Source organism: Maylandia zebra, linkage group LG1 (assembly GCF_041146795.1).
Source record: "Maylandia zebra isolate NMK-2024a linkage group LG1, Mzebra_GT3a, whole genome shotgun sequence".
Classification (NCBI taxonomy): Eukaryota; Metazoa; Chordata; class Actinopteri; order Cichliformes; family Cichlidae; genus Maylandia; species Maylandia zebra.
This window is the reverse complement of record NC_135167.1, coordinates 44,199,751-44,213,604: the sequence shown is the minus strand read 5'-3', so window position 1 is coordinate 44,213,604 and position 13,854 is coordinate 44,199,751. Positions and strand designations below refer to the sequence as shown.

Genomic DNA, 13,854 nt, shown 5'->3' with positions numbered 1-13,854 from the left:
CTGTGGAGATGCTCCAGTGTACCTCCTGCATTTATTAAGGCTTTCTACAACTGAAGTGAGATCAAATAATGCTGCAGTGCATCGAGCTGAGGATGGAACTAATGCAAACTGAATAATGATAAAATCTCTACAGAGCACTTTGTATAATCCTATTTCTTTACACACGCCAATCAAAGTCTGATTTTTGGGATGGATTATTCTCTGTTTTCCTTTCATAAAGCAGAGAATAATGGATGCATCGATCTATTATTATTATTTAACAAATTCTCTCATGAAGAAATTGCCATGTGTCGCTCAGTCACAATGTTCTTTAGCAAAATGTACTCATGAGTAAATCGCCCTGCTGTGTGTTGACGCACTCATTGCTTGACTGGACATTTTGCTGGCAGCCTTTGGACTCGCTGTACGTTGTAGGTCTTCTTCAACAGAGCAAGATGCTGAGTTGAGGGTTCTCGAGTGTTCAGGAGAAATATGTTTGCATGTTTGTCAACAACCTGGAATCAGAAGAACTGAAAAATACTGATATGAAGTCTTTGGCTGTGCCTGTACTTTATACTCTATATGAATATTTCTATTTTTCTTTCAATACTTATTGTATTAAACTTAGAATTGATGTAATTGATCATTACATCATGTGGTAAGTACAACATGTCTGAAGTGTTTGTGTGGTGCTTTGCAGGCAGCTACAACAGCAGCAGGCAGAGCTCGAGGTTCAACAGAGAGATGGGCTGACTGCCTACGACCTTTCCCAGGTAACCCTCTTCTTTGGAGTTTGGGATTCGATGTAATTGAAACATTTGGATGTTTTTGCCTGTTTTGAGGGTTTTTATGTGAAAGGATTTACATAAAAACCAGACATTTGTGGCTTCCTGTTTCCATTGCTTGACAAACATGACTGAAAGCATTGACAGCAGTGAGGTCAACTGAGATGGTTGCTGACGTTGTTCCTTTTTCTTAAAATGTTTGCAGTGTTTGATAAGAGAAACCTCAGCAGCTTGTCTTCATTTTGTCTAGGTTGCAGTTGTTTTTTTAAAATATGCTTTTAAACCAATCAGCATCCAGCCTGAGATATGTGTTTACTGCATTTTTTTTTTTTGGGTTAAATCATGCCTGAAACGCAAACCTGTACCCTCAGGTACCTGTGGCCAGCGTTGGCAGTGGAGTTCATGAGGCTGGAAAAAACATCGACAAGACAGAAGCCCTGTTCTCCCAGGAAAGAGATCCACGTTTTGCTGACATGTACACCAGCATCTCCGGCTGTAGGCACACACACACACACACACACACACACACACACACACACACACACACACACACACACACACACACACACACACACACACACGTGTCTTTATATCCTTGTGGGGACACGCTTTCCCTAGCTGCTTTTCTACCATCAAAAATGAATGCCTGACCCTGACCCTAACCATAACCTAATTGTAACATTTTGAGGCTCGACAATGCTTTCAAACTCACAGGGACCGGCATGTTGGTCCCCACAATTATAGTAAACTTCCAATTTTAGGTCCCCACAAAGATGTTAATATCCGTCCACACACGCACACACATCTGCTGTTCAACAACACAAACTGGACCACATTTCTGTTGCTGGTCAGTGAGACGCGGCTTATTTGTTGCAGTGATAAATTACCTGCGCAGACAACTAGAAAAAGCTACTGGCCTCTCAGCTTGACAAACTCAAGCTGTTGTTAACGGGAGACGGACACACCGTTTGTTTGTTTGTTTTTCCCTGCATCACTAACTGAATACATGCAGGAACCATGGCAATGACATGCAGACAGTTTGCAAGTGCACAGTTAGGTGTTAGCAGAGGGTCCAGCATACTTAGCAAACCCATTATTAACTTCAGAGTGTAATCATCTGTTGTTTTGGTTCCCTGTCCATGTGTGAAGCGGGAGATAAGAAGATGATGGTTCCCTCCTCTACAGCTGGAGGACAGCAGCTCTATTCCCAGAGTTCTCCCTTTCAGCAGGGACATTCGGGCAAAACTTTCAGGTACATGTTCATGGTACATGATGTTCCTTGGACTGGGAACACTGGTAACATCGTCTGGTTCTAATTGCACTGTATTCCTCCATAGAAAGGTGGAGTATAACTTACCTGTTTTTTGTCTCGTGTGTGTGTGTGTGTGTGCGTGCGTGCGTGTGTGTGTGTGTGTGTGTGTGTGTGTGTGTGTGTGTGTGTGTGTGTGTGTGTGTGTGTGTGTGTGTGCGCGCACGCACGCATGTTTTCATGTAAGCAGTTCTTCTGTGATCCATGTCCCTGGTGTGAACGACATCCAGCCATCAGGTTCAGCCAATCAAAATCTAGCTCAGATCTCCAGACAGCTTAATCCAGGCCAGGTAGCGTGGTCAGGGAACCGACCCCCCTTCTCTGGACAGGTAACACACACACACACACACACACACACACACACACACACACACACACACACACACACACACTATTATTATGTGACTATGTGCGCTAAAATTGACCCTCACAGCTAAATACTAACCCTTAAACTAGACAAAGTTCTCAGTTTAAGAACTCGCTCTAAGAAACCAGGCAGAATGTCCTCACTTTAAAGACCTCATAGTACCGTATTGTCCTAACAGAGCACGCTGCTCTTATACTGATGGATAGTTGTGGTTCCTGGAATTTCTAACAGTAGAATGGAAGACAAACACACACACACACACACACACACACACACACACACACACACACACACACACACACACACACACACACACACACACACACACACACACACACACACAGTGTTTATTTCTAAAGTTAAATAAATACCTAGAGTCAGCTGCTCCTGTACCCCAGACTCCAGTCTCTGGTGCTTGTTAGCAGTTGGACTTGTTGCCATATTCTGTGTCTCTGTTTCACATTCTTGCAAAGTGACTTGCACGCAGCATATGTTTCTTAATAGGCTCATCCGTCTTCCACATGCACGGCCACACTTGTCAGGTCATTCCACTGGACTGAATTCTTTGTTCAGTCAGAAAACAGCCAGATGATACAAGAGATAAACACTGTTGGATGAAACAATCAAAATTATTACCTAATAAGAGAAAAGACCTCGTGTTCTAAATTTAACAACCAGCTCTTTGCCATTTCCTGTCGCCGGGCAGTTACAACATTAAATAAGAACAAATACCTTAAAATACAAATACCTATCAAAGATGCAGTATATATAAGTACAATCATGTAATCAATTATGCAAACCAAGTAAGTTTTTACTAGTCTTGACTTTGACCCAATTTTCACCAAAAAGAAAATCAACTCGAGCTGATCGTATAAAATTTGATCAGGATACCTTGAACACTGTGGGACTGCTAACAGACGGACAGAAGCTCTTACAATAAGCTACTTGCATATCATCCCATGAGGTCATTATGTATTTCAGGAAAACTGGCGAAACGGAGAAGCAGTGTGTAAAAGAAAAAACCAAAACACGTCTCACTACTTCCATCAGAATTAAGAGGATGAGTAGTTGTCAGGTGCTGCTAATCAAAGGCAGATTGTTAACTGATCAGCAGCAAGTGTAACAATCGGTTCCTGTACACTAACGACCTCAACATAACTGGACGTCATGGCAGGTGCAGGTCAAGCACAGTAGCACCTTGCAGACATTGAGTCGAGCACGTTTCCAGAGTCAAATGCGAGGCCGTCTGTCTGAGGCCTAAAGCTTGGGTCGTGCAACATGAAAATGACATCTGCAGACAATTTATAACAGAGCGGCTGGACCAAAGACAAACTCGAGGTGCAATGGCAAAGTCAAATTTCAGACCTCAACCCAATTAAAATGCTGTGTTTGGACCAAACTTCAAATAATTGAAGCCAGATTGTAAAGTGGGCAAAACTTCCCCCACAGCAACAGAACGACTGATAAAGTCGTATAGGACAAACACACTCTCCCTCACGCTAACATGCTGTATGCCACAGTCTGGAAATTAGTGCCCAAATAACAGAATATGCAGTACTTTGGTGAAGTTAAATTGGTGTAGCGCATGTATAACTGTCATAGAAAATAATTTGTACAAAGTCATTTAGCTAAGTTTGGATTCAAAGGCGGATAAATAAGTAAATGTATTTTCTTTCTAAAGGGTCGGTATTCAGTATGTGTGATAGATGTAGACTACAACCCTGGTTTGCTTTGTTTCAAGATTCAACGCGTTTATTGTCGTGTTTGCAAAGTAAAAGCATTTCTCTGTACAATGAAATTGTTTCTCTGCTGTCCACACAGATGCAGGTTAATATGTGCAAACAGATCAAATACAAATAGCATTAATAAACAAGTGGAGACAAAAAAATGAAGCGTTAAATAGATTTATGTGCAAAGAGCTATGAGCTTAATATGCTGGTTTGATATGTGAGAAAATTATTATTATGTTTAGGTGGATTTTAACCACTGTCTTTGTTCTAAAGTCCAGTAAAGCCCAGTCCAGTCCTTTTGGTATTGGTTCTGGCCACAGCTACCAGACTGATCCAGCCTCCTACAGTCCGCTGTCCTCCCCGGCCACTTCCTCCCCCAGCGGCAATGCCTACTCAGGACTGACAAACCGCAGCACAGCTTTTGGTAAGCACGTCTGTTTGCCTCTTATTCTCATTGTGTTCTGTTTACATGTATAACTTGGTCTTTACTGGCATGTTCACATCCTGTCATGTGGTACAAATAAAGGTACAGCCCACTGTTACATGATTTCCATCCTCCCTACACACGAGCTGCATAACAAGCGAGTTTCCACAGTCCACCATCTGTCAAAGGACAACATAAAAGTTCGTTGTTACTTTCTTCAAATGATTGACTTGTTATTAAGTGATGATTAGTGACTATTTCACAGAGTATTTAAATAACAGTATGAATCTTCACTTAATCCCAGACTGAGTCAAAAGGTTTTTCTTCCTATTAAAATGATGTTGTCTGAAAATTCATTTCAGCATTGAAAGCATTCGAAAAATAGAATGCAGAAGTGAATCGACTGTACAATTCAATTCTATTCATATAGCGCCAAATCACAACAAGTCGCCTCAAGGCGCGTCATAGATACAGAGAAAACCCAACAATCATATGACCCCCTATGAGCAGCACTTTGGCGACAGTGGGAAGGAAAAACTCCCTTTTAAAAGGAAGAAACCTGCGGCAGAACCAGGCTCAGGGAGGGGCGGGGCCATCTGCTGTGATTGGTTGGGGTGAGAGAAGGAGTTCAGTTGTGTAATTTCTGTGGAGTGGAAATGCTTGAAGGTAACAGTTATAATGATTCATGTAGCAAAGAAAATAATTTGCATCTTCAAGAAAAAAGACTTGTCTGCACAGTGGAGCTGCTAAAGAAAGAAAGTGTGTTAGAGAGGCTGCAATGCTTCTTTGTGACAGCTAATATCCTTACAAATGATAAAGTCAGACAGCTTCTCCCATACAGGACCTTACGTTATAAACTCAGGAGTCCTGTTTGTGCTTGTTGTGACTGAACCTTGTTAAAGTGTGTTCACAGACTAACATGCCAGCAGAGTCTGGGAGGTGTGTCATTACTGTATTTGCACTAATAGTGGAGGGTTTGAGGTAATCACAGGAAAGACTTATATTCCATTATTCAGTGCTAAAGATATCCCACATGTAGTTTCCAATAGTTCGCCTCTCCCAATAGGACGTGTGAAGTGATGTTGGCTCCAACGTCCTGGACCGTTAGTGTGTTTGTGGAGTTGTCCTCTCCATGTCAGCATACGTGTTTCTTCAACCAGATGTGTAAATGTAGATGAAGCAGCTGGAGGAATAAAAAGCTGTGTGGATGGAGAAAAGGGAAAATGTGGCTCGTAGCAGGAAGAGCTTTGAGCTCTCAATAAATCGGAGCAGCTTTTTCCATTCAGTGAAATAGCTGGCTTACTGTGAACTAATACTTTGTATTTTAACCTTTCATACTGTCATAATCCTGTTTGAGCCTCTACTGTATTTTGGAGGCCTAGTTTGAAGGATGTTTTCAGGTTTCTAACCCTGATGAGCAAATAGGCTCAAACATTAAGCCACTAATGTTTTACCAGTATTTCTACTTTTTATAGCATGTATCTAGACAACCAGCATATGCTTATGTTGAAAAAGTATTTACTATCAGTGTAACAGGAGCTAAATAAAAAAAATCCTAAAAAGCTTCACAAACTCTCGTGGTTCTTTGACACACATATAGAAAAAGGTCATTCTGCCTCCGACAGTCTGAAAGTGTCTTTACTGACGGAGGGGAACTTTTTTTGTGGAACATTTGCACATAGAGATGAAAGTACGATCATTAAAGTTGCTTTCAAGATTTCAAAAGAAAGCATAAATCTTTATAACCATTTCCATAATGAACCAAACATAATAATCCAGATCTTGGTGCCATTTTCAGTCAGGAAGGAGGCAAAGACCTTTTCACACCACTGTATGTGTGTAAAACACTACAGGCTACATGCAGTTACACCACAAGTAGTTTTAGCTTCAGCTTAGCATGATCTTTTAACGTGGGCGAGCTGTAGCTCTGGAGGTAGAGCAGATCATCTACTGTTCGATCCCCGGCTCCCCCAGTCTGCATGCAAAGTATCCTTGGGCAAGATACTAACGATAAGTTGCATCTTCTGCATCCATGGGAGCATGAACATGCATGAATGTTAGCTAGCACTAAAAGAAGAACGTTTGTGTGAACAGGTGTAGAGCGCTTTGAGTGCTCCGGAGAGTAGAAAAGCACAATATAGGAAACAGTCTGTTTACCATTTACCATGTTAATTACAAGTAATGCTTATCATGTTGTATGTATTCTACAAAAGGTCTGTATATTACAGATAATGGATAAGCATTACCAACTTCAAGAAAAAACAATGATTGGTTGTCATGGCTTATATTTTCCATATTCGGTTCAATTAAGATTCAGTTTCCTGGTTTTGAAGTAAATACATGGATGGGAAAGCAGAGCAGACAGAACAGGAGGAGACTGATGTCTGACTGTCTGACAGCCACCATTCATAGACATCAGTATTTTTACAAGCCACTTTAAAAGTGAGAAGAATAACACAGCAGAGCTGCATCTGTGTGTGGGAGCTATGAAATCATTTTTTGGTTTCAATGAAGTTCTGGTTTCCTGAGCTTTTTCCATGCTGAGATGTTTTGTGGTGTTTGCAGTGTTTAATAAGAATCTGTAGGTCTATTAATATTGTATTATTATTATTGTAGCTGCATCAAAGCCTGAAACGTGTGGACGTTCTTTGAAAACACATTAATGTGTAATTATGTTTTCCAACAAATTGATGCATTTTCCTAAACTTATAATTGAGCAGGTGCAGGCAGAGCTAGGATTATGCTTTTAAAAAAGAAAAAGAAAAAAACACCCCTTCCCTATTGGTGTTAGAGTTTACATGTCAGCCAATCAAAAAAATGATAAGGCAACATGTGACATTTGGTTGTTTAGGGAGAAGGGGAAGATTTTAGGAGTGACACCCGCGACGGAAAGCAGGCGAGCGAAAGAGAGAGAGAGCGAGTTTCCATATGTGAGACATTAGTGACGTTCAGCGTGTTTGGAGGCTGTAGTTAGTGTGTTGTGTAGTTATTGTCTTGCATTGTGTGTCAGTTAGACTGCTGAATGTCAGATTTGCTCTAAAAAAGCCGTCAAAGGCAGATTCCAGTGTAAACGCTGTTCCCACATGGAAAACTGGACGGATGCACCTCCTGCTGTCAGACCTGCAGGTTCAGGCCTGTGCTGTTCTCCTCTGTCTTATACTGAACACAAACTACATTTTTGGACTGGCACAAATAATTTGTGTGGCTTCTTCTTTGATGCAGCACAGCTGATTGTTCAGTAAATAGATTTAAATGGTTATGTAAAAAACGCCTGAGGCCTTTGCTGCATTTTTAGGTAAATAGTACCAAATAACTTTGTTGTTTGCAAAACTTGTGCATAATTTTTAGAAATGTACAATTTCTATTTGCATTCCAAGTTATGAAAATCATTCGTTAAACATGTTTGTGGGTTTTACAGTAAAAAATAGAACTTTTTTCTACTCAGATTTTGAATTTTTTGTCTGAATTTAGATCAACTGTGCTAATATAGTATACCAAAATGAAAAAATAACTCAAATTTCAGATATTTGAGGTTGTGGTGAAAATAATTATACCAAACAAGGCAAGAAAAACATATTTTAAAGGTGAAATATAGAGGTAAAATCAAAAGTAGTCAAAAACGGCCAATTATACCCCGGACTCCAGAAGGTTAAAGTATACAACATTTGATATGCCAATGCATCGACCAGTTTTTCAGTAAATTACTATCTTGTATTTTTTTTAAACGGGTAAGATCTTCCCTTTTATTCTAGTTGTTTAAGCACACCGCCTTTCTTTAATTCACCTTTCTGTATAAGCCCAAATTTACACTGTTTATTGGAGCTTAGATAACCAGAACTGATCCTTTTGAGATGAAACCAAAAATGGTAAATGGCCTGTATTTGTATAGCGCTTTACTCAGTCCCTGTGGACCCCAAAGCGCTTTACACTACATCCAGTCATCCACCCATTCACACACTGGTGATGGCAGCTACATTGTAGCCACAGCCACCCTGGGGCGCACTGACAGAGCGAGGCTGCCGGGCACCAGTGAAACCAGTCATAAAAGGTTTCAATAAGTAAAGCTGTGAAAGAATCATTAGCAGCACTTGTTTCCTCCTGGAATAATTATGAATTAGGTTTTTGCCGTGATAGAGCAGCCAGAGTCTAATAACAGGCTAAGTGGGGTACAAGAAATGAAGGTTTAATATTAGCACAAAAAAAGAAAAATGTTGGCTCACCTGGGCTGATAATAGATTGTATTATTTAAAGTGACAAGATATGAAAAAACCCATTGTATCGCATTATTTTCACAGAATCACATAGTTTGCTTTACAAGCAATACTAGTAATACTTCATAGAAATGTCCTGAACAAACAAACATTATTTTGACATGTTTCTCTTTGGAAGATTAGGTGAAGTACAGGGTTTTTTGTTATATTTTCTTTTTTTTTTCATGTTGCGAGATGACTGCTGATGGGATGTGTAATCTTTGGCATTATACATTCAATAAGAAACATTTCGGGGATCATGTTTCTGTATCTTTTCTCTAGAATTGTAAACAGGATCTGTTGTAATTGTTTATCCAGTTCCAACTCCATGTTCTTTAACTATACTAAAATGTAAATAAAGCCTTTTTAATCTCCTACTAGGCCTCGGTGCAGCCCTGCAGCTCTTTCTTTGTCATGTTGGCACGTTTTCACCGTTTTTACTCAGTGACTCTTATCAGTTGCTGACTGACTTAGTGACACTAGTCTAAATCACGAGGTAGGCAGTTTGACTAATGGGTTAGCCTGTCAGGGTTACAACACGACTGTTCGGCTTCAAGTCTCCAATGACGAAGACGCTCTTGGGCATATTTGACATTCATCATGTTCACAGTGTTCATAAGTAGAGCCCAGTGGTTTTATTCTGAATTAAAGTTTCTTAAAAAAATGTAAAAAGCTATTCAGCTGGAATACAATAAGTAGGCAACTGTTTGACCAGAACTCCTGTAAAGTTACTGAATGTTATACTTACGTTACCTTCTTATCCACTGCCGAACACGACTGCTCAATTTAAATTGTGTACGCAGAGTTTGGACAGTGAAAGGAACTTTCCCAAACTGTGAGCTACAACATGGCATCAAGTGACAGGTTGTAGATTAGACATCAAGGACCGAAAGTCCTCAGAGGTCGACTCTTACTTAATGGACCTACTGTAACATCAGTCATTTCATTTTATTGGTCACCTCACACAGCATTAATGGCTGGCTAACAGGGTCATGGAAAACACAAGAGTTACAGTGCAGTTACAGACATCCAGCTGCTCCGACTCATTATGTATATTGTAAAAGTTATCGGACTCAAGTAAGCTCAAAACTCCCACTTGATGGTCTTTTAATAGACGCACATTAGATTATCTTTTGTGCTCTATTGCCAGATTAACTCCATGCACCTTCCATGTTTAAGCCCCTTTTCCATTAGTACCCACTCAGATCGATTCAGCATGGTGCGCCACGGTCTTCAGGGTTTTCCATCTGTCCAGGGTCATAGTATCTGCTACCTCGCTCGGGGCTCCAAGCGATCCAAGCTGCTACTAACTGTGACGTCATCAGACTGCATGCCGGTCGGTAGCGTCACTCGATGAGTCTTGAGAGCGTCTTGTTCACTAAAATTTAAACTACCGTCTTTGAAACCTGGACACGAGGAAAATGGCTCCAAAAAAAACGCCGTGTTCCCCCGAGTCTGAAGAAAAGCCACAAAGTCCTTAAAGTTCACCTTTTTTGTAGGGTTCATGTCGCGGGACATTCATACGCGTTGCTATGACGACAGCAACGCAGTTAGGTTGTACCGGATTGTAACGGAAAACAAGTCAATCAGAGTAGAGTCGTGGCGAGTCCTTCCAAGGAGGTACTAGTGGAAAAGATTTACTGTCTTAACCTCATGCACCTGTTCATGAAGTCAGTGACGGTGTCAGTGTTGCATATGTTATAGATGTATATACGTTACACATTTATGATAAACTGTCGCTGTGTGTGCTCCAGTTAATGGGTTTATGGGTTTAACTGGTGTTTTAAACGCATCTTTGTCTGACCCTTATCAACGGGTCCAAACACTCCCAAAGGGGCAAAGTCCTGCAATGTCCCCACCACATGCAGGCACAGACTGCACTAATGTACTCTACCTGAATGTAGCATCCCCATATCAGTTTAAATAAAATACATTTTTAAATGCATACATCATAAAATATAGCAGTTGGGTAATACTTTGAAATCGACCAGAGTTATTGGTCCAGCAGGTTACTCAGAGTTGACATCAGATACTGAATAAATCAGTTTGTCTTTCATAGCTCCGACTCAATTTTCCATCTTTGGTAGATGCAACACGCCTCATTGGAAAATGTCTGATTTTAGTTGCACATCAAATGTCTCTTTAAAATCCACTAATACAATCATTCCTTCTAATTCCACTGCTGTTAATGCCACAGTATGATTAAGCCTGTCCATCCAATCATCCAGTCTCTTCCATTTATCCTTGTCAGGGTTAGTTAAGCTATCCCACTAACTGCATGTCTTTGGACTGTGGACTGAACCCACGCTAACACAGGGAGAACATGCTAACTCCACACAGACAGACCCCACCAGGTGGCGAAGTCGAACTTAGGACCTTCTTCCTATGAGGCAAGCGCACCACATGCGGCCCTGATTAATACTACCCATCAGTAGTTAGCAGTGTTAATGTCGAGTCCATCTGTTTAGGGTGTAATGGGAGCTTTGTGCGCCTTGAGGCAGCTGTCGTTGTGATTTAGTACTTTATATAAATAAAATTGAAAGATTTATCTGAAATTGTTGCGTTGGTCTCTATAACATTGTTAACGTGCTGCTCTAGGGCAATAGTAAAAAACTGGCCAAACACATTAGCTGTGTCTTATGGAGAAACATCAGGAAAAATAAATGCATTGCTCATCCTGTGGGGGGGGGGCACTGTGACTCCCTGTGGAATAAGGTTGGTGAAGGGCTTAAAATGGAGTGTGGTGGTGTTTTTAGATTAAAACACAAAATGTAACTACATGTTGGAAATCTCTTTGCTTTCTTGTAGAATTGTGTTTCATTTATTTTGTTTTTTCTGTTGAAATCACAACAGCATAGTTGGCGAGTTTCAATAACACTCCTGGCAACGGCAGCATTTCTCAACACCCATATAGGTCAGGGTTTGGGTCGGGCTTTTTTAGAATGAAAAATCTTTCAACAAAGAAAACTAAGATGAGCTTTATCTGAAAAGATTGCATCTTCGAGTTCTTAGCATGTGGCCAAAACAGACAAACCTAACCTGCTTAGCTTTGTTGGGTTTGGATTTTTTAAAATATATTTATATTATATTGAGCAAGAGATTTGATCAAACAATGATGTTTTAGCCGAACAGCCAACCGTGGTTCGTTTACAGTAGGGTGTTTTCAAATCCCGATCAAATGATGTCAAAGAAGTTCTTCTTGGATTTAAGATTTATTAAATATTGTAATAAGTCAGTGCCTTCTCTACCATTATTAAATCCTGGAGCGTTTCCGCAGGTCCCTCCTCCCTGCAGCTGTCAGACTGCTTCCAACAAACACAGATGTTTACATCTGCGCTGTAACTTGCACATGTTATCAACCGATTCACACTATAACCAGGGTTTGCCTCTTATCTGTATTTAATTGAATTTTATTTAATTACGGTACAGGAGTCTGTGGTAACCACTGTCCTTGATGTAAATATGTAAACATTGTGTATGTTTCTGTTCTGTGTCCTGTTTGTTTGTATATGTGTCTTTCTTGCAGCTGTTACACCCAAATTTCCCCTTGTGGGACAATTAAAGGATTATTCTATTCTAAATACTTTGTGCATCAAAGGATCTGTCAGAAATGTTTTCACGAATAAATAAATGTGTTTTCAGATGTGTCCGGTGAAAGCAGTCAAAGTGGAGCCCAGTTCCAGGGTCGCCCCAGTGAGGTCTGGTCCCAGTGGCAGAATCAGCATCACTCCCAGCAGACTGGGGAACAGCACACACACCCCAACCCTAGCCAGACAGAAGTCTTCCAGGTAATGCTGAGGGAGACTGTCCTGCTGCTGGACTCTGTGTAGTTGGTCAGCCTTCCAGCTGCTGGCTGCTGACCAGTGTACACAGATATGTAATATGTCTGATAAGAGCCGTGTCCTCTGCACACCTCGAACCTCTGACTCTCCATCCCTGTGTGTCTCTGCAGGACATGTTACCCATGGCTGGAGATCCCACCCAGGGAACAGCCAACTATAACATCGAGGACTTTGCTGATCTTGGGATGTTCCCACCCTTCTCTGAGTAATATCCGCCTTTCTCCATCTTGCTCCTGCTCAGAACTGGACTGATGTATGCATTTATCTCATGTTCTGTCTCGTTTTTCTGTATAGCTAAATCACCAACACAGCCATGTTAGTCACGATGAATGTCTGGGTGGACATCGTCATTTGCACACATACAAACGTACAGCGCACTGTTGGTTAGGCTCCAGGATCTGCAGTATGTACCAGTGAACATACACATACCTCATCCCTGCAGAGAGGCGCCTCTGTCAGGCGTAAAGAACATTACTGTTTTTGGTTCGCTCTCAAAAAGTGTCTAAAACTGCTTTCTGCAATTAGTGTTAGCAGAAGCAGATTACAGGTACACCTGTCAGAAATGATTGCTACTATATTAGATTTTATACTTCCTATCTTACAGACTTGTGTGTAAATGGTCATTACTGACACAAGCTTTAGCTGCATCCATGTGGAAGACTGTAAAAAGTGGACTGCGATAACACTCGGTTAGCAAAGTCCCAGCACTCTTCTCATTTCCCTTTTTTGTAACCGTAAGTAAGCAAAGCATCAGTCTGATTTTGAGTGCACTGCATAACTGTTGGCTTGTCAGCCACAAGTTATCGGCCAGGACACGTTTTTCTTCCTTTTTTCACTCTTGTGAGGACCATAATTTACTAAATCAGCATCTTGTTGTGCTTGATATAACTTGAAATTATTAACTGAGAGCAGAATCTCACAGGGGAAGTGTTTATGCTGAATTGACAGATCAAGGGGAATGAAAGCCGTTGTCCCCTCGACGTCCACGCATTCTCACTTTAGTTTGTCATCAGGTGGACACTGCGACTGTTGGTTATTAGGGGAAAAATGCAAGTGTCTGGCATCTTTGCTCTGCCTCTGCGTTTAAGATCCGGAGCCTGTGGTCCTCTTTTATACGGTGTGTAATGGTGACAGAGTTTCTACACCAGCGTAGCAGTAACCTTAACTG

General features: G+C 41.0%; 1 protein-coding gene across 5 annotated transcripts in view; it reads left to right on the top strand.

Annotated features, from left to right (window-relative positions):
• The window catches only part of arnt2 (aryl-hydrocarbon receptor nuclear translocator 2), a 65,210-nt gene that overhangs the window by 50,470 nt on the left and 886 nt on the right, over positions 1-13,854 (top strand). For 3 of the 5 annotated variants that reach the window (XM_076887264.1, XM_014411406.3, XM_076887269.1), the window contains 7 exons: positions 680-752; positions 1,136-1,259; positions 1,914-2,016; positions 2,261-2,402; positions 4,444-4,594; positions 12,487-12,632; positions 12,797-13,854. The exon at positions 12,797-13,854 is cut by the window's right edge and continues 886 nt beyond it. In XM_076887264.1, the coding sequence (XP_076743379.1) occupies positions 680-752; positions 1,136-1,259; positions 1,914-2,016; positions 2,261-2,402; positions 4,444-4,594; positions 12,487-12,632; positions 12,797-12,895 (838 nt within the window). In that variant the 3' untranslated portion in view covers positions 12,896-13,854. The remainder of the gene's footprint in view (positions 1-679; positions 753-1,135; positions 1,260-1,913; positions 2,017-2,260; positions 2,403-4,443; positions 4,595-12,486; positions 12,633-12,796) is intronic. The other 2 variants (XM_076887268.1, XM_014411407.4) reach the window with 1 other exon arrangement.